We start from the raw sequence: 19,644 nt of genomic DNA on the forward strand, positions 1-19,644 counted from the left end.
GTTAAGGTCCTCACCTTGCACACCCGGGATCCCACATGGGCACTGGTTCTAATCCCGACAGCCCCGCTTCCCATCTAGCTCCCTCCTTGTGGCCTGGGAAGGCAGTCAAGGATGGCGCAAAGCTTTGGGACCCTGTACCTGCATGGGAGACCCGGAAGAGGCTTCTGATTCCTGGCTTTGGATTGGCTCAGCTTCAGCTGTTGCGGCCACTTGGGGAGTGAATCATCAAACGGAAGATCTTCCTCTCTATCTATCCTCCTCTTTGTATGTCCAACTTTCCAATGAAAATAAATAAATCTTTAAAAAAAAATAAGAATTGTATTTCATGGCCCCGTGTGATGGCTCAATGGCTAAATTCTTGCACTCACCAGGATCCTGTATGGGCGCCAGGATCCCATATTGTTTGTGGCCTTGGAAAGCGGTCAGGATGTCCCACAGCCTTGGAACCCTGCACTCACGTGGGAGACCCAGAAGAAACTCATGGCTTCTGGCTTCCAGTCAGCTCAGCTCCAGCCATTTTGCAGTAGGCCCACTTGGAGTGAACCAGTAGAAGGAGTATCTTTCTCTCTGTAAATCTGCCTTTCCAATAAGTAAATGAATCTTTTTTTTTTTTAAAGATTTATTCATTTTATTACAGCCAGATATACACAGAGGAGGAGAGACAGAGAGGAAGATCTTCCGTCCGATGATTCACTCCCCAAGTGAGCCGCAACAGGCCGGTGCACGCCGATCCAAAGCAGGGAACCTGGAACCTCTTCCGGGTCTCCCACGCGGGTGCAGTGTCCCAATGCATTGGGCCGTCCTCAACTGCTTTCCCAGGCCGCAAGCAGGGAGCTGGATGGGAAGTGGAGCTGCCGGGATTAGAACCGGCGCCCATATGGGATCCCGGGGGTTTCAAGGCGAGGACTTTAGCCGCTAGGCCACACCGCCGGGCCCGTAAATGAATCTTTTTAAAAATTTGTATTTCAGTACAAGGAAAATGGCCAGTGACTTGATGAATTTAAAGATAAAGTTGTTTTTCTCTTGCCTTAATGATCTTTAGATAAAAACTTAGTGATACTGCCTTTAACATATGATTATGTACATTTATGGAACACGGTGATGTGTTGATCCATGTGTGCCCCAAGAAATGCTTGCAGTAGCTCTACTGGCATATCTGTCAGTTTAATTTGAGATTTTCTATCTCATTTTAAAATACATGTTATTACTGGCTAGTTACTCTGATCAGTTGATCTCAAATATCTATTTTTCATGAGTGAAATTTTGCACCGTTGACACCTGTAATGCCCTTCCTCCCGCACCCCTAGTAAAGACTTTAGGGGGAAAAAAAAGACTTATAAGGCAGAGTTAGAGAAAAAGGAGACAGAGGTCTTATTCTACATTTTTTTAAGATTTATTTATTTTTACTTGAAAGGCAAAGGCAAAGTTACAGAGAAAGAGGGAGACACACAAAGGTCTTCCTTCTACTGGTTCACACTCCAAATGGCCACAAAGTCTGGAGCTGGGCCAGTTCAAAGCCAAGAGCCAGGAGCTTCTACCTGATCTCCCTTGTGTAGCCAAGCACTTACCCAGGCACATTAGCTGGAAGCTGGATTAGAAGTCAAGTAGCTGGGGTTCAATCTTATGCCTGTAGTTAATACCAGCACCAATTTAACTTGCTACACCATGCTGCCAGCCCCTCCAATAGAAACTTTTTAATTAATTTCTGTCATCTACTTACTTCTTACAAACCTGATTTTAGCTATATATTACTGACTGATTCTTCCACTCTCACACTTTTGAAAGTGATTCAGTCACCTAGAGATTTTTCTAGAATGCAAGTACTAATTCATTTGGTAGTCCTGAAGTGGGATTCAGTTTTCTGCATTTGCGAGATCCCAGGTAACGTCTGTGCTGCTGGTTCCCACCTTAATTTTAGTAGCCAAGAGGCTGGAGTCAGGGTTATTGTCTTCTGTTTCTGTTTGGCTTGGTTCGCTTTGGTTTTTGACTTCAGGAGCCACGGCAAAACAGCAGCAACAATTGACTTTTTTCTTTTTCTTCCATGTAAAATGTACATTAGGTTCACTTTCTTAGGGTTAAGTCTTTCTGTTTTATGAGGCTTTTAAAAAAATTATTTTTATTGGAAAGATACACAAAGAAGAGAGGAGAGAGAGAGAGAGGAAGCTCTTGCATCCGCTGACTCACTCACTCACCAAATGGCCACAACAGCAAGTGTTGAGCCTAACTAAAACCAAGAACCTGGAGCCTCTTCCAGGTCTCCCACACCGGGGCACGGTCACAAGGCTTTGGGCCATCCTCAACTGCTTTCCCAGGCCACAAGCAGAGAGCTGGATGGGAAATGGGTTTGTCAGGATTAGAACTGGCACTCATATGGGATCCCATTGCATGCAAGGCGAGGACTTTAGCCACCAGGCTACCACGCTGGGCCCTTGTGAGGCCCTTTTACCTGTCTTAAACCCCCTCCTGATTCCTGGGGAAGGTGGCTGATAGGTATGGGAAATGCTCCTGTTTAGTTCAGTGTTTAAACCGTAAGGGTGAGGATCAAACAGTGCTCTGTGTGACCAAGAGGAATAAATAAAAATGAATATGGATAAAACTAACCTGAATCTGAATTCCTGCTAGTTTTAGATTTTGTTTGGAATTAAACAGTATAAATAATGTTTGTTAAAAGCACATCAGTGCTCGACACCCAAGATATCTCTCTAACATCTTGGTAGTCTTTGTGTTTGATTTCATTAACAGTTTGCGCTTTTGTCTTTATGGTCTTATAGGAATATTTTTTTGATCCGGATGTACTAACTGAAGGTGAACTTGCCCCAAATGATAGATGTTGCCGAATTTGTGGGAAAATTGGACACTTCATGAAGGACTGTCCTATGAGGAGAAAGTATGTAAATATTAAAAAAAGAGTACTTTTATTTTCTGTGTCTGGGGCTGTTCTTCTTTGTTTTACTTTGCTTTTTTCTTTTGTTTTTATTTTTGTTTTTGAGAGACAATAATACTTTTTTTAAGAGCTTTATTTATTTTTACTTGAAAGGCAGATTGACAGAGAAAAGGGTCTTCCATGCCCTGGTTTACTCCCCAGGTGCCCAGCAGGGCTGGAGCTGGGCCAGTCCAAAGCCAAGAGCCCAGAGTTTCTTGCAGTCCTCTTCCCAAGACTGAATTATTTATTTGAAAGTTGGAGATTGAAAATGGGCGAGGCAGAAACCTTCCATCCACTGGTTCACAAAACCAGATGCTTCTTCCAGGTCTTCCACATGAGTGGCAGGGGTTCAAACCCTGGACTGTCTTCTGTCTTTAAACTGTGGGCATTCCTTCCTTATGTGCCCTTGTCTCCCACACGTGAAGCCATGCCTCTGCCTCAGGTCCCCATCACCTGCCTCTTGGTTTCTCCAGCAGCGGCCTGAGAAGTTGTTCTGCTATTTTTTCAGGCTGTGAGCAGGCAGCTGGATTGTACGTGGTGCAGCTGGATTGCCTGTGCCACACTGCTAGGACCCCGAGCTTTTAAATAAGGCTCTTTTGTAACAGAAGGAATAACCTTGTATGAAATCACAAATTTTTCCAGATACATTTAAGATTCTTAAATGTGTGATTTAAAACATCACTATTAAGTGTAAGTGGTTAGAGTTGACTCAAACGTATTAAGCAAATAATCTTCTGTTTGTAGTCCCTTTTTAAAATTTTGGCCATGGCCATAATGTTGAATTAACCTCTTATATAGGTGCAAATAGAAAAAGAAAAAACTGAAATTCTTCCCCTTTTACAGCAATGAAAAGTTTAGAATCATTTCAGACAATTAACAGGCAAATGAATTCCCACAGGTTCTCCATTGCTTTTGTAAATAAGTTATTGCCTGTGATTTAGATGGATCATGTTGAGATTTATATCACTGAGAATTTACTGGGATATAGAATCCTTCGGTATAGTTAGCTTAACCCTTAATTGCTAATAAGCTTCTCAGTTTGGTCACCATGCTTTCTGATGCTGATGTTTGTACTCCCCCAGTACTGTGGACATACTTTTGCTTGCTTGTTTGAGACATAATATTTGGGGCAATAGTGATGGGTGTCTGACTGGACAATATTTTAACTACTCAGGTACCAGCTGGAATCTAATGGGCTCTTTCTTAGTATTTACTTTTTTTATTATTATTATTAATTCTTTTGCATTATGTGACATTTTCATAGGCTCTGGGGTTCCCCCCGCCCCTCCCCATGCCCCTCCCCCACGGTGGACCCCCCCACCCCGTTGCAGCATTACAGTTCAAATTCAGTCAAGATTCTTCTCTTGTAAACAGATGCTAAGCACATAGTCCAGCTGCATATTGTCCAGACTGTACAGCTTCTTGGGGAGACTATTTAGCTGCGATCAACCCCTGGTGGTTTTAATATTTCTAGTTATGCATCACTGCCAGTCTCGCCACTCCCATTTTGATGAGGTCGTTGTAGAGTTCACTGGTTGACACTGTCCATCATAGAGTCTTCATTCGCCCAGTTTTCACTGCCAACATATATCTGAGATGGTTGATTGACCCGTTCTGTCCTCCGTCCTCTCTTGGCTAGAGTTCTGAGTCCAGCTGGTCATCTCCACAATCAGCTTGTAGGTGCAATTCCTGGGCTGGTTTGCTTTCGGACTAGAATTGCTCTGGATCCAATGGGTGTTGCAGACTACGTTGGTTCTGCCTATCACGTACTCGACACTTGCGTCAGCCAGTGGGGGTTGCGGCCTAGTCGGGGCAACCCACAATATCCCCCACCAAGCCCGCCCCCTATCCTGGTTTGCCTATGTGTATAGCAAGCTAGTCCAGTCTGTCCCACATCCCATTTACCTCTTATATTTGTCCCTGGGTTTTAAAGCTTAATTCTGACTAACCAGCTCAGCCATCCAGCCCCCACAGATGTTGTTGAGGTCTGCCCTGTCTAACCACCCCAACCCCCTTCAAAGTTATCATGTCCTCCTGAGGGAGCAGTGACCCTGGAGGGGGGAACCCATTATTTCCCTCCTGGTTCGTTCACTGTCCCGGTTTATGCACTTTTCGGGTGGTTCCGCAATTTGACTCGACAGAACTAGTCCCCAGCGCCAGCTTCTGCCAGCTGGTGTAACGGCTAAGTCCTTACACTCCTCATACCGGTAACCTCACCCTGACATTCCACATTGTACGCTGGTTTTGTCGCGACCAAACCTGGCCCAACCCACACTCTGTTCTGGTGTTTGGATATGCCAGTGGACTACATGCACTGATTCAGCCTGGTCTGCCCCCGTCCCATGCCAAATGTATGCCCGTGGGAAATTTTCCTTGGCCTATTCTGGGCTGTTTCCTATTGTGCTTCTTGCGCTGACCTGGAGGGTCTGTATCTTGCCCGAGGAGTTGCCCAGGCACCTCCCTCTGAGCCTCTCCCCTCGCCAAGTTATGCGCATACCAGGGGGTTTTGAGCCAGCTCTTCTCAGTTCACCTCCTGTCCAAGCAGGAACAGTGGCTTAACCTGGCTGGCTTTCACCCCATTCAGGTTCTTGTTATAGGCTGTTTCAGCCCAGCTGTGGCACATCTATACCCACGTACAGTTCACAGGTGGCTCAGTGGGGGGTCGAGACCTAGCCTAGCCAGTCTCATGTTTACCTTGGTTATCCAGGACACTAGACGGTGTTGGGGTCCGGCACAGTCCGGAGCATCCATTCCAAGCCCACACTAGTGCCTTGGGAGACTACCACTAATTCTGGATTAGGACACAGCCCCCATTCCCGCACACGTTCCCCTTGGAGGGAGCCTCAACCCAGTCGGGGTATCCCCCTGGCTCCCACCCTGGGCCTGTCACTAGCCTTAGATCATATGCCTGCCAGCGTTTGCTCTGACTCAGCTTGCTGCAGTCCCTCATTTGTCCTAGCTCCAGCCTTAGACATTGTGGCTTCGCATCCTAGATTCAAGCAGAGTAGCAGGTACAATGGCCCGACTCGGCTTGACCTGCGTTCTATTCACCATCCAACGAGGGCGGTGGGTGTGTTGTCCTAGAGATTCAAGCCTCTGTTCCTGGACACTGCGAGGAATCCTGTCTCCCCTATACCAAAGCTGGGTCTATTAATGAGTGTCCCCAAATAGCTTTCCATATCATAAAAAATCTCTGAGCTCCTGGCCAGGCGGCCAGCAGGCAGAGCCTGGCACCACTTGGTGCACTGGCCAGAACAGAGAGCTGGCCCTCAGTCTCCCTGCTGTGGGTTTGGCCAGTGAAACTCACGGAGATGCCCGCTTCCAAGTCGCGGGAGCAGGGCGGAGCGCGGACTTTCGTCCAGCTCTGAGGTGGCCCCCATGGCTGTGAACCTGAGGGCTCTGTTACCCACCCCCACCGGTCTGGGGGGAAACTGCGAACGCGCCCGCGGGGTTTGGCGCGTTTCCGCAGCCGAGTTTCATGGAGCGAGGGCACTCCGGCGACCCGCCATTCCACCGAAGTTTCAATCTGCCCCCACCCTAACAATGAAACTCACGGAGATGCCCGCTTCCAAGTCGCGGGAGCAGGGCGGAGCGTGGACTTTCCTCCAGCTCTGAGGCGGCCCCCATGGCTGTGCCTTAGTATTTACTTTTATCATTCAAATAATGGTGGTGACATAGGGCATGGAAGAAATGAATGTTGACATTTTAAAAGTCAAAATTCCTTGTAATAACTTTTCTCATGTGAACGTTCAGTAAAGCTCCACATCTTACATTTCCAGTTTCTAAGAAGGAATATTAATTTATCAGAAAGGGTTTTCAGTCAATCATCTTGTAGTAACATCAGTATCAAAGTAGCCATTGAACCAAGGAGTTGCACTAATTCAAAAAGTTTGGATCTGGGTACGTATGGTGTGTTTTATTGCATTGGTTTTTTTGTTTTATTAGCATGAGAGCAACTTGGAAAAAGAAAAACTATACCTTTAAATTCTAAAGTAGATTCTTATAAGGATAATGGATTTCCATCTGTTAAATTCTTACTTTTCCCTTTGAGAATTTTTCTTCCTGGTTATCTGTGAAACCTGGAGTTATATTCATGTTAGTGTTTTTCTGTTGAGATGTTTTCATTACTATCGTGTTTGTGTTTTTCCAGAGTGAGGCGACGGCGAGATCAGGAAGATACCCTGAACCAAAGATACCCTGAAAACAAAGAAAAAAGAAGCAAAGAGGACAAAGAAATTCAAAACAAATACACAGAGAGGGAAGTGTCAGCAAAAGAAGATAAGAGCATGCCCTGTACACCCCCAAAAGCCAAGCCCGTGAGGATGCCTGTGGACCTGACAAGGGAGAAGCTTCTCAGGCCGCCAGTGGAGAAGTGGAAGAGGCCAGATGACAGAGACCTCAGAGAGAAGCGGTGTTTCAATTGTGGGAGAGAGGGGCACATCAAAAAAGAATGCCCACAGTTTAAAGGCTCCCCAGGTATGGACACACGCCACACCTTGCTACTGGCGCCACCAACTGCAAGGAAATCTCCTTTTTACAGTTAACTGGTGTAGTCATATTTCTCTGGTATATTCATACAAGAAACAAAGATTTTGATTTTAGGAATGAGTTTTACTTCCCTTTAATTCTGATCCTGCATATATCTTAAAACTTATTTCTGGGTTTATTTATAATCTTATCAAAAATCATTTTGATGGGTTTTCTAAGATTATTAATGAAATGACAGTCTTACCATCCCAGATACCCAAAAGTTTTAGCCCCAGTCCCTAGCACACAGGCCACGCCTCCCATAACTTCACTCAGAGGGTGCCGTTGCCACGCCAGTAGAGTAGGTGGTAGACTGTTTTCTCAGCACGTTCCGCTCTCTGCACCCCTGGGCCACTGATGCTTCTGTTGAAATACACACAGCACATGCATAGGAGAGGGAATATGAAGAAATATGCTCAACTGGAAATGGTGATTCTCTGGAGAGAATGAGGGAGGATTTTATCTTCAGAGATTGTCAGTTTTCTACAAGTGAGCGTGATTATTCTTGGTGTGAAGAAAATATGTTGTCACGTGCAGAGCCCACCTGTTTAAGTTGTACGTAAAGTGGCCATCTTGACTAAATGAGTGAAGTGACCCTTCTGGGCACCTGTATAACAGATTTGGAAGAGGACATAGATATAAAAGCTGATGAGCTACAAGCAATTTATACGCTCTCACATTGTTTCTCAGAGCACAGCTGATAAGCACAGTTAATACGCATAGTAAAGGAACCCAGGGAAATGGTGCTTTCCTATGAGTAGTTAACCCTGTTGCTGCCAGCCATCGTATTTATGCACAGCATTACGAGTGTCAGCACTGCTTTACACTTTCTTACTATGCTGCAGTGTGCCCGTGTTTTGTTCTTAGAACACTTGTGCCTCGTTTCCATTTTATTTCATCATTTTTAGAAATATGAAAATAGTTCATCCATTTATAAAATAGGGCTTAAATGTTCATGAAAGTTTGAGCTTTGGCTAGCTAGCATGGACCAACAATAGTCTTGCCTTAGCATAAGAAATTCAGAACTTTCCCTGAAATGGGCCATAGCACTGGAATAAAATGATTTTCTTAGGATTATAAAAGGAAAGTGTATTGTACAAATAATCTCATTTAATTTTCATGTAGTCCCTTCAGTTGTGGTAGTTAATATTCCCAGTTTATACATAAGGATGCTAAATGGTATAAATGAAATTTCAGGCAGATTTACCCCAACTTATTTTGGGAGGCTGCCCTTTGTGAGAACACAAATTTGTGGTGGTGGTGGGCAGAATACAGAAGCTGCTCAGCTCTGATGACCACCTACTTTCCAGCCAGAATTGGATATCAGTTCAATACAGGCGGCTTGTGGAGCTAGGGTGTCACCGCTTTCTCTTGGGAGCAACTGAAAATTTCAGCTTCTTCCGGTTTTGACAGTTGTGTTGTTCCCTCTCGTTTCTTCAAATACATTATTTTGTTCTCCCAGTAGACATGGTGGAGCCTTCTAAAATAGCAGAAAGTCTTTCTGCAAACGTTTGAAAACAGGGCTGTTGCTGTGAATTTAAAGTAGGAACAAGAAGTGCTGCATTCTTTCTTTAGGTCTGTCTATGTCAGATTGTTTGTTCGGATCCCCCTCTTCACCTAGCCCTTTGAGATCACCTGGTACCTTTGTTCAGGTAAACGGAGCTCAAAATGGTGAAGGGAGCTTCTCTGTCACCCCTTAACTGCAGAAACCCTTCCTGGGCGTGTGCAGCTCTGTGCTGGCCCTCCTTCCTTCCTCCCCACCCCCACTGCTGCCTCTCTGCCACTCACATGAGCTGTGCGTCAGGGCTTGCTGGGCACAGGATGGCAGTGTTTCCTGCATGTGACTAACTCGCACCTTCTGCCTCTCCTGTTTCTAATTTCAGCTCTTCTTGGATGTGGTGTCAGTTTTAAGGCTATTTCAGATACTGTTCCTTTCGATTTTGTAAATCAGTCTATTTCATTTTTTAGGCAGTGCTTTTACATGAAGACAAAAAGAAACAAAAAACAGCAATATTTTTGAGTCCCCAGTCAGGTATGTGGGTTTTTAGAAACAAATGTATGTTATTTTATTTACTTCACACTTTACCACATGCCTTTTGAAACTCCACCTGGAAAGAGTAATTTTAACAAGGATTGGACATCAGCATCTATAAGGAGAACTTTTAAAAAAACACAGTCAGCTTCATGTCTTCAATCTGATATTCCGTGATCAATCATGGGACTGTACTTTTCAAATGCTCCAAGTGATTCTTCTACCACTACTGTGTAGGAGGCATCGTCTTCAGTTACCTGTTTCCTGACACTATGTGTTTCTGCTTGGAAATTCCCACTGTCTTGCCAGCAGTGTTTTGTCCTCCTTGGAGATGTTTGCCAAGAACCATAGTAAGGACAAAAAAGTGACTCTTAGCCTGAACTCCATTCTTCCCATTTCAGTCTAGTTCATTTACTCTTGAAGAAATAGTATTCATCCTCCCCAGGCATTTCTGAGTGCAGAGCACCTGCCTCAGCACTGAAGAGGGGCAGTGAGGAATCAGAGGCTCTTCTCATTTGCCGTACTTTCTTGTCAGAGACAGTGATGATAGACAATGTCAGCAAGAGTTCAGGTGGTAGTCAGGTGGCCTCTGATAAGCAACAATTTAAGTACAGCTTCAAATGCAGGGATGGGGCAAGTGAAAAAGAAATGGAAGTTGGCAGTTACCTGTGGAGCCGAACAGTTCTTGCCCCCAGCATCAGGGAGGCAGCCAGCAGTGGCAGTGTGTGTGTAGGGGGTAATGAGGAGTAAGAGCTAGAGGGAGGATGGATCTGCGTGGTGAAGCACCTCCAGCAGCAGTCGGGACGTGACAAAAGCTATCGGAGGGTTTTGAGCCAATGAGTGATATTATCTGAGGTTTATTTTACAAAGTTCCCTGTGGCTGCTATGTGGAGGCAAGGGCAGAAACTTAAACATGAACCAGGACGCTATTACATAGCTGGAAAGGTGGCTTAGGCTTGGGTAGAAGTGGTAGAGGAGGTATGGACTGTTCATGTTTGGATATTTGAAGTTAGCATCAATAAGATTGGTGGATTGGATTTTTTTTTTAATTATTTTATTTTTGATGAGGTCTACATAGTTAAGAAGGATGTATGCCCATGGGATCATTGATTAGGGTGGGGAGGGTCAAGGTATAGGGCGAAGTGGATGAGACAGTTGCTTCCAATTTATTTTATGAGGCCACTCCCATTAGCCTAACCGCATTAGTACCCAGGGATGAGGGACAACTGCTTGATGCCATCCTAGGAGCCCCAATCTGGAGCAAGTTCTAAGAGTACTGCTTAAATGGTTTCAACAGTTCTGAGACACTGTTGATTTTGTTGCCCCAAGGTTAAGGAAATCCTTCCAAGTATTGGCTGACATGATCTACTTTAGAGTCTCCGCTCATCCAGATACTTGCTGTGATAGCTTGACCTGGAGAGTTGTCCAATGTGTTCCACACTCCATCCTCTGCTATTGTACTAGATGTTCTCTGCAGGCCTCAATGAGCTGATTGTCATGTCCTCTATGTGCATCTTGGCATGCTGTCTACTGTGCAGGCATCAACAACTGAGGAGGCCGAGTTCCTATACATGCATTCCAAGATCAGACCTCAGATGCTGTGGTTTTCCTGTAGTTGGAGTTTTTAATCTAGCAGTATAACTGGGGAGGTCTCCAAAGAAATATTGCCAGAGGTAACCCCAGCCTGACTCCTGCATGTGCCAGCCAGTGTGGGGTCCAGCTAAGTCCATTACTAGCATCAACCTTCATGCACACTGGTGTTCCCAGCCTCATCTCACACAAACCAACAGATGCTGCGGCTCAGCCTAACCCTGCCCACCATATACTCAGCCCTCGTGCACACCAGTGGAAACTGTAGCATAGTCAGAGTGATCCCTGGTAACTCCCACTAGGCCCAACCCCAGCCATAGTTCCTATATTTGCCAGTATGCAGCTGACTAGTCCAGTCCGTCCTGCGTCCCTTTTGGCTCTTATACCCACCAGTGGGTGCTGCAGCCTAGCTCAACACAGCCAGCCACACCATTGAGCTCTCACTAATGCTTATCCAGCCAGGCCCACCCCCAGCCCTGGTTCTCATACTCACAGTTGGAACTGCAACCCACACTTTCCCTACAAGGCCCACTCGATTGGATGCTAAAATGTGAGAGAAAATGAGGCAGAAATGATGCTAAGGTTTTTGGTCTGGGGCAGGCTAGGTGCCACACAGCACATTAAACCACCACTTGAGACCCACGTATTCTGAGTACCTAGATTTGAGTCCTGCCTCTATTTCCATTCCAGCTTTCTACCTATGTGTACTCTGCAGAGAAACAAATGATGACTCAGATTTTGATTCCCTGCTATCCACAGGGAGGATGAAAATTAAATTCTTGCTCCTGGCTTTGACCTGTCCCAGCCCTGGATATTGTAGACATTTGGAGAGTGAATCACTGATTGGAGAGATTCTCTCCCTCCTTTTATCCCTCCCTGTCTTTCTCTTCTCTCCTTTTGTCCCCATTCTTTTGAACAAATAAGCTTTTTCAAAAACAAAAATAAGAGCCCAGTATGACAGCCTAGTGGCTAAAGCCTTCACCTTGCATGAAACAAGATCCCATGTGGATGTCACTTCACGTCTTGGCTACCCCACTTCCTATCCAGCTCCCTGCTTATGGCCGGGGAAAACAGTCAAGGACGACCCAGGACCCTGCACCTGGAGAGCCCATGGGAAACTCCTGGCTCCTGGCTTTGGATCAGCTCAGCTCCGGCTGTTGCAGCCACTTGGGGAGTGAACCAGCAAACAGAAGACCTTTCTCTGTCTATCCTCCTCTCTATGTATCTGACTGTCCAGTTTTTTTTAAAAAAAAAAAAAAATCCTTTTTAAAAAATAAAATCAAATTAAAAACAAAAACAAGCTAATTTTGTCCTGACCACTGGGAAAAACATGGAGATTGTGTTTCCTGTGCTAGGAAACAGAGATATCTGGGGGATAAAGCAAATTTATTTTGAACTCCTAAGATGGAATTAGAGAACTGTGGATAGATGTCAAGGGACTGGGTATATATTGCAGCACTTTGAAAAATTTGTGGAAAAATTAATTTATGGAAAAATTGCTAAATCTGTGCATGCAAGAGAGCTTCAAAATGTCATGAAAAATACACTAGCAAAAAAAAAAAACCATATATGCATTTTAGATTTTTGGCACCAAAATAAACTGCTAATTCCATTTCTACCAAATTTTTCTAGTACTGCTGTACAGACCTGGTGTTTGGAGAAATGCGGGTTCTGAGTGAGGTCACCCAGCTGGTAAATGCAGAAGGCAGAGAGAGAGACTGAGCTATAGACGTCAGTGAGGGAAGTACTGACCAGCCCTGAGTGGGCACTCCAGAGAGGTACAGACTGAGAATTAAACATTGGATCTGGCACTGGAAAAGGCATAGATGACTTTGAAAAGTGCCATTTCTTTGGTGAAGAAGGGAGAAACCTGACTATAGTGAGATCAGCATAGAGAGTTGTGGACCTTGTGGCTTTCCTGTAGGGTTAAAGTCCACACCCCAGTCCCCTGGGGAACAAGGCTGAAATGGTGGAGCAACCATGAGACTCTGAAAGGTTTTAACTAGTGTTTCGAGCATACCTCTGAGGCCTGGAAGGCCAGGAAGAAACTTGAGGTAGAATATTAAAAACAGAATAATGTTACCGGACTTTGTACCTTCTTCAGCAATTTCTAGTAACAAAGAATGAGAACAGGAAATGTGATCTAAACATCTGAGTATTGTCCTACAGGCAATCTTGGCAACTTTTTGTCATCTTTTTCTTTGTTCAATGAACAGAATTTAAGAAGGGGAGCTTTAGAAATGATTTTATAATTTATGATATCTGTTAAGCTTTCCAAATTTTAGAACTTTGTTGATATGATCTGATGTTTATATTTATACATACTGTAGAATTACCTTCATACATACTGTACATTATACATACTGTAGAATTACCTATATTTTAATCCCTTTTTGAGCTTCTGGTTGCCTGCAGTCAACTGAGATCTGAAAACAGTACAGTAAGATATTTTGAAAGGGGGAGAATAACCACAAACACAACTTTTATTTCAGTGTACAGTTATAATTGTTCTATTTTATCTTTCTGCTAATCTTTTTTTTCCTTTAGATTTATTTTTATTGGAAAGTCAGATTTACAGAGTAAAGGAGATACAGAATGATCTTCCATCTGCTGGAACAGCCAGAGCTGAGCCAATCCTAAGGCATGAGCCAGGAATCACTTCCAGGCATCCCATGTGGGTGCAGGGTCCCAAGGCTTGGGCATCCTCCACTGCTTTCCCAAGCCACAAGCAGGGAGCTGGACGGGAAGCAGGGCAACTAGGATGCAAACCGACACCGATATGGGGTATTGATGTGTGCAAAGTGAGGACTTTCGCCACTAGACTATTATGTCAGGCCCATGGCTAAACTTTGCCTCATGTTATCACAGTTTTATGTATATAGGAAGAGAATACCTGGGATGGTTTAGATAGGGTCTGGCACTGTATGTCCTCAGTTTTAGGCATCTGCTGGGGGGGGGTAATAAAAGATAGGTCCTGCGGTTAAGAGGAACGTGCTCTCCTTTCATATGTACTGGATCTCTCCAGGGAGCAAATGGTGTGAGAAGTCATACTGTCTCTTGCCTCGGTCATTGAGAAATAGCATCCCCTGCAGCTTCTACAGCAGGGAGCTCTGGCTTTGTTTTCCCAAGCCCAGTCTGGTTCAGGCTATGATACCATGCACAGCCTTGGGAAAGTTAAGCAAGCTCCACACTAGGAGTGTTGAGCTGTATCGATTTTGAATGTTGTTTAACAGGAGGAAAATCAATGGAACTGTTAACTTATTTAGGTAGTTGAGTTTCTACCCATAACACAGTGTATTATCCTGAATATATAAAGTGATCTGAATGGAACTCAGCATTTATTTTTTGAAAGGTTTATTTTTATTGAAAAGTCAGATTTACAGAGAAACGGAGAGACAAAGAGAAAGATTTCCCACCCTCTGGCTCACTCCCCAAGTGGCTGCAATGGCTGGATACAAACCAGCACCCATATGGGATCCCAATGCATGCAAGGCAAGGACATTAGTCTCTAGGCTACTATGCCAGGTCCACATTTATTTTTTAGATATGCAAAATCTCTGGTTGGTTTGGTTTTTTTGTTTTGTTTTGTTTTGTTTTGTTTTTTTGATAAGGAAAAACCTTTGAAGTGGGCATCAGATGTCTTTATAAGCATAATGTAAAAGAAATGAGAATGAATGAGATCGGATGATTTTGGGGGAACATCTCCAGGGAATTGCCAGTTTTACACCAAAAAGCAGAATGCTGTACACAAAAGAGAGGCAGGCAGCAGGCTCTGAGAAATGAAAGGAGCTGCCTCCTGGGGAGGTTTGTGATCCTTCTCAGGGGGACACATGGAATGAAAGTAAGATTTCTGCTGGGGTACCCCACTCCCCACCCAGAAGTCAAGTGAAAGTAGAGCCTACTCTGAAGTGCACCGACCGGTCTTGAGAGCAACTAGGAACAGTGAGCAAGAGTGCTGGGCCAGATCCCAACCTGGGAGTGACTGCAGCAGACGACTGTGGGAAACAGGCTCCACTACAGTTGGTGCCCTTAACCCCACCCCCACATCCTCTGAGACTTACAGAGTCAGAAATCAGAGCAGAAGGAGGCTATGTTTACACTTTCTATAGGAAAAATATTAACCCATGCTTGTGTACAATATACATTTTCCGGGGACAAGGCAAAATATGGTATAAAGGGCTTCATTCGAATTGTCTGACAGCAAGACTGCTAATTTTGTGATCTTAAAAATCCTGTCTCCACTTGCTTCAGTTACCTCAGCTGTGAAAAGGGGTTAACAATACCTGACTGGTAAGAATACTGAAAGCTAATAAGTAGGGGGAATTAAAAACAGTGGACATATACCTAGAAATGGGATTACTGGTTGACAGTAAGTCAGGATTTCTGTAATTATCGTTGAGTAAAAGACCTACAATTTAAAGTACTTTAAGCAACTACAAAACTTTACTGCTTTCATACATCTTTGGATCTGTATTACATGAAGTGATAATCCTTGCTGTTCCCAATCTTTTGTTTTAGTGTTTGGCATATATTGACAAATCCCAGTAGTATTTATGATGGCAAAGTAAAAATAATAGTATTTTAAGAGATTGGGAATGAAGATATATTGTTATAAAATGCCAGTTATTTTAATGCCATCCTAATTTTACAGAAGCTGACATTTGAATTTTCATTCAAAGTGCTCATACCTGCCACAGTTACCAGCACCCTGCCTCTCTTGCAGGCTTCTCACCTCAAGGCAGCCCACTACAATGACATGTGCATGGTGTCCTTTTATGAAAAGAAGCAAAATTTTGAAAAGGAGTGACAGGTTCATATACGCTGAGTGTTGGCAGTCCCAGGGAATCAATGATAACCTGTTTCCCATGCCCAGATTTTATTACGATAACCTTATTTTGCCAGGTCTCTTGAATTTCTATAATCACTATTGAACTCAACATTTTTCACATTTTCATTTGTATTTCTTCTTACTTGTGTTTTTATATTAGAATATTTCTTTTCTGTACTTATTCTTAGAATCCCTTGATGCATTGTCAGAATTGTCAAGATGCCCTTCATTACCACTGAGCTCAGCAGAGCAGTCTCGGTGCTGTAGTTGTTCACCATATAGATAGGTTTGCTTTTTTTGTATGTTTGTGCTAATAGTTTGATCCAGTCAACTTTGGGTTGTTTCAAACCATGCTTACAAATCTTATGAAGTTCACCTTCTTTCCCCTGAATTATTTTAATGTTCATTCCTATTTTTAACATAAATATTTTATATGATATTCACACATCATTTCTTAGATTTTAATTCAGGTATCATTTCTTAAATTGTAATACAATCGATTACTTGTTTAAGAGATAGCAGTATTAGGACTGTTAGTACCAGGCAAAGCATACCCTGCTGTGTTCTTTAGATCATTTCCAGATTGGTAGCTAACTCAGTGTAATGCTGTGTAAACAGTTATTAAGCTGGTACTGTCCAGGCAATGATCACAGAGAGGATTCGTACTCCAGCAGATGTAGTCCTCCCCTTGAGTATGTTTTTCTAAGGATTTATTTATTTACTGGAAAGACAGAGTTGCAGAGAGGGTGGGGGTGGGAGGAGAGAAACAGAAGTCTTCCATCTGCTGCTTCACTCCCCAAATGCTCACTGTGGTTGGAGCTGGGCCAGACTGGAGCCAGGAGCAGCTTCTGGCTATCCCACTTGGGTGCAGTCCTCTGCTGCTTTCCCAGGCACATTTGCTGGGTCAGAGGTGGAGCACCTGGGACTTGGACTGGCACGTACAGGATGGGATGCTGGCGCCACGGGCATTGACGGCCGTTCGCTACGCCGCAGCACTGGCCCCACCTCAAGTACTTGCCGCAGAGGCAGACCTTCAGAGAGATTCGGACACTACTACATCATCTCTCTTGACTTGGTCACCTGCTGGTGTTCAGCTCTTCTTGTTTAGGTCTCTTAAAGGTGGTGATACACTTGTCCCCTACCTCATAATTATGTAGACATTCACTGTTTCTTTGACTTTTATACTTAAATTCTGTCACTCATTTGGAAGTGGATGAAGAATTGGTGTGATGTAAGCACAGTAACGTTCTTCCCACTCAAAAATATTTCCTTGACATAATACCAGTTACTGGATAACCCATACTTCTCCCATTGATTTAAAATACGACCTTTATGAAATACTGGCTCTTTGTTATATACACTTATTAAGAATTTCTCTGTTCTCTTCAGTTTTCATTGGTATATTTATTCAGACTGTAGGACTAAATTTATTAATGGTTCTGTGGTTAAACGTTTTAGTAATCCTTGCTGTTCCTGACCCATTAAATATATTTTTCCTTTTATATCAGTGACTTACTATAACATAATTGTCATTCTCAGCGTTGTATCTGTAGAGTAATGATGTGAGATAGTCATTGCTGACCAGAAAGTTCTTTGCTCTTTTGTACTGGTATGCAAAACAGCATCTTGGGAAGGCTGTGTCCTTCTAGCTATCTGCACCAACATGAAATTGGCAGCCGTGCAGCCACCACAGCAACTCTTCTTTAAGCTTCTGGTCAGCAAATCATGCTCTTGTCTGCTTTTTAAATATGTATACTTTTTGGAATATGTATAGCCTGATTGCTTGATTCAAAGCAAGTGACCCATTCCAGAGTGAGACAGTCTCTAACTCAACAATGAAAAGGAATGTTTATGGTTTTTGAGATAAAGTGAGGCTTGTTTCATTCATGTTGAGTTCTGTTTTCTCCCCTCCTCTAGGTAGCCTTTCCAGTAAATATATGACTCAGGGAAAAGCCTCGGTGAAGAGGACCCCCCAGGAATCATGAGGGACGGAAAGCCACGCTCGGAACGGCCACGCGAGCCTTCCCCTTCACTCGGAGATTAGCCTCACTTCCAGGGACATGGCAGCGTAGATCAGGCTTCAACCTCACACTCAAGGAACATGTCGGAATTTTTTTTTTAATTTAATGAAATTATTAATGAGGAAAAATTTAATATAGTCTTACCTGCCACTAATCCCCATAGATTTAAGGATTTTAATAGAAAGCCATGATGTATGTATTTAAGCCAAGCTAAAAGGAAAAAATGGAACTATGTGTCAGTATTCAATGAATACAGTTTCATGGTTTTTAATTCTTTCAAAGGGCACTAAAAGTGTGCTGATAAACTCTAAGTAACCTTTCCCTGTAAATTCCTTTTTTGTTCTGTTTTTTTAAGAGAGGAGATTCTATTTATTGCTGTTGATGGAATCCTTGTGTGAAAGCATATCAAATATGTGTGAACTGCTACTACTGTACTTAGGATTTACCGACATTACTTTCTTGCCCTTGGTAGAAGTGCTAACATGGACATGCGTAGCTGTTGCCATGATCTGGCAGGGGGAACAGGGCGCCTGGAGACCTCTGCCTTTCTCCCTGATTTTAAATTGATAGAGAACTACTGTGCTCATAAAGATGAAGTCAGAAAGACAAGCAGTCCTGTTTGCCACTCAAACATTTTCAAGGGAAAAATGGCAAAACCGCATTTTACCGTATATGATGCTCAGACATTAAGGTGGAGAGCTTTTAAGAATCCCTGACGAGCAAAGAGATCGTCCTCTGCCAACCTCAAGTTGGGTCGGTGTCATCTGGGTCTGACTGGAGTCCTGCTGGAACTGTTTCTCTAACTTCACAAGCCTTTCAGAAGTAGTACATGGTCAGAACTGTGCCCCATTTATTTATGATTTTGAAATAAAAATCACAATTTCAACCTGTAATTTTATCCACGTTTTCTTGTGAAAAAGTCTTAAATTCCATTGGGAACATAAGCCAAGGAGGAAAGATGGCCATCGGCTGCCCCTCAGTAAGTCAGACTGTGCAGTTCCCTGTGACGTGCCCCCCTGTGCCAGCCACTGTGCACCACAGACACCAAACCTGAGGGGTGCGGCAGGTGCTGCCCGGCCTGCACACCCTCCTGAGGGAACTGGGACGACACTACAGACTTGTTTACGAAAGTACTTGAAGGCATATTCCAGCTAAAGAAGAACCAAAGGAAAATGATGAACTAGAATGCAGAAGTCCTGGCAAAGAGGAAATGAGTGGTTGGTCCTTGCCCAGCTTGAACACAGGCCCCCCACTTTGTGCAACCTGGGCTGACGTGGCGGCCTTACGTCACTTTCCTCAGCGGCTGCTCTTGCTTTGGGCATGAAAGTGGCCAGGGCTGAGGCTGCAATTTGAAAAACCGCCTGTTGATGCTGTCTTCTGGTGTTAACAGAAGCCTGCAACCAGCCCGCTCTTTCCCTTGTAGGTATTTTTCTGCTTGGGTACTTCTGTGACTGTCACTGTAGCTGAGTAGGACCATGGATTGCTTCACTTGTCTGACACAAAGTAAATTTTAAAATACCCCTCCCCCCTTTTTTCCAGTTTGGGAGATAATCATGTTTTTGACCTTTTTTGTCCCTCAAATACTGGAGTCATTTCCCAGCATTATTCTAACTCATTGTTTCCCTGGCAGGCAGAAAAGTACTCAAGTTTGGGTTCCACAATGATAGGCTTGAGTTTGTCATGTTGCTGCTTTGTGTTCTGCTGAGATTTGTCATTGCACTTT

At 43.8% G+C, this 19,644-nt stretch overlaps 1 protein-coding gene across 6 annotated transcripts in view; it reads left to right on the top strand.

Moving 5' to 3' along the window:
* TUT7 (terminal uridylyl transferase 7) overlaps window positions 1–18,814 on the top strand; it is a 62,261-nt gene extending 43,447 nt beyond the window's left edge. For 4 of the 6 annotated variants that reach the window (XM_058672340.1, XM_058672343.1, XM_058672342.1 and 1 more), the window contains exons 25-29: window positions 2,772–2,887; window positions 7,074–7,399; window positions 9,026–9,102; window positions 9,419–9,482; window positions 17,818–18,814. In XM_058672340.1, the coding sequence (XP_058528323.1) occupies window positions 2,772–2,887; window positions 7,074–7,399; window positions 9,026–9,102; window positions 9,419–9,482; window positions 17,818–17,885 (651 nt within the window). In that variant the 3' untranslated portion in view covers window positions 17,886–18,814. The remainder of the gene's footprint in view (window positions 1–2,771; window positions 2,888–7,073; window positions 7,400–9,025; window positions 9,103–9,418; window positions 9,483–17,817) is intronic. The other 2 variants (XM_058672345.1, XM_058672344.1) reach the window with 2 other exon arrangements.
* The last annotated feature ends 830 nt before the right edge of the window (window positions 18,815–19,644 follow it).

The sequence above is a fragment of the Ochotona princeps genome, chromosome 14, assembly GCF_030435755.1.
Source record: "Ochotona princeps isolate mOchPri1 chromosome 14, mOchPri1.hap1, whole genome shotgun sequence".
NCBI classification, from domain to species: Eukaryota; Metazoa; Chordata; class Mammalia; order Lagomorpha; family Ochotonidae; genus Ochotona; species Ochotona princeps.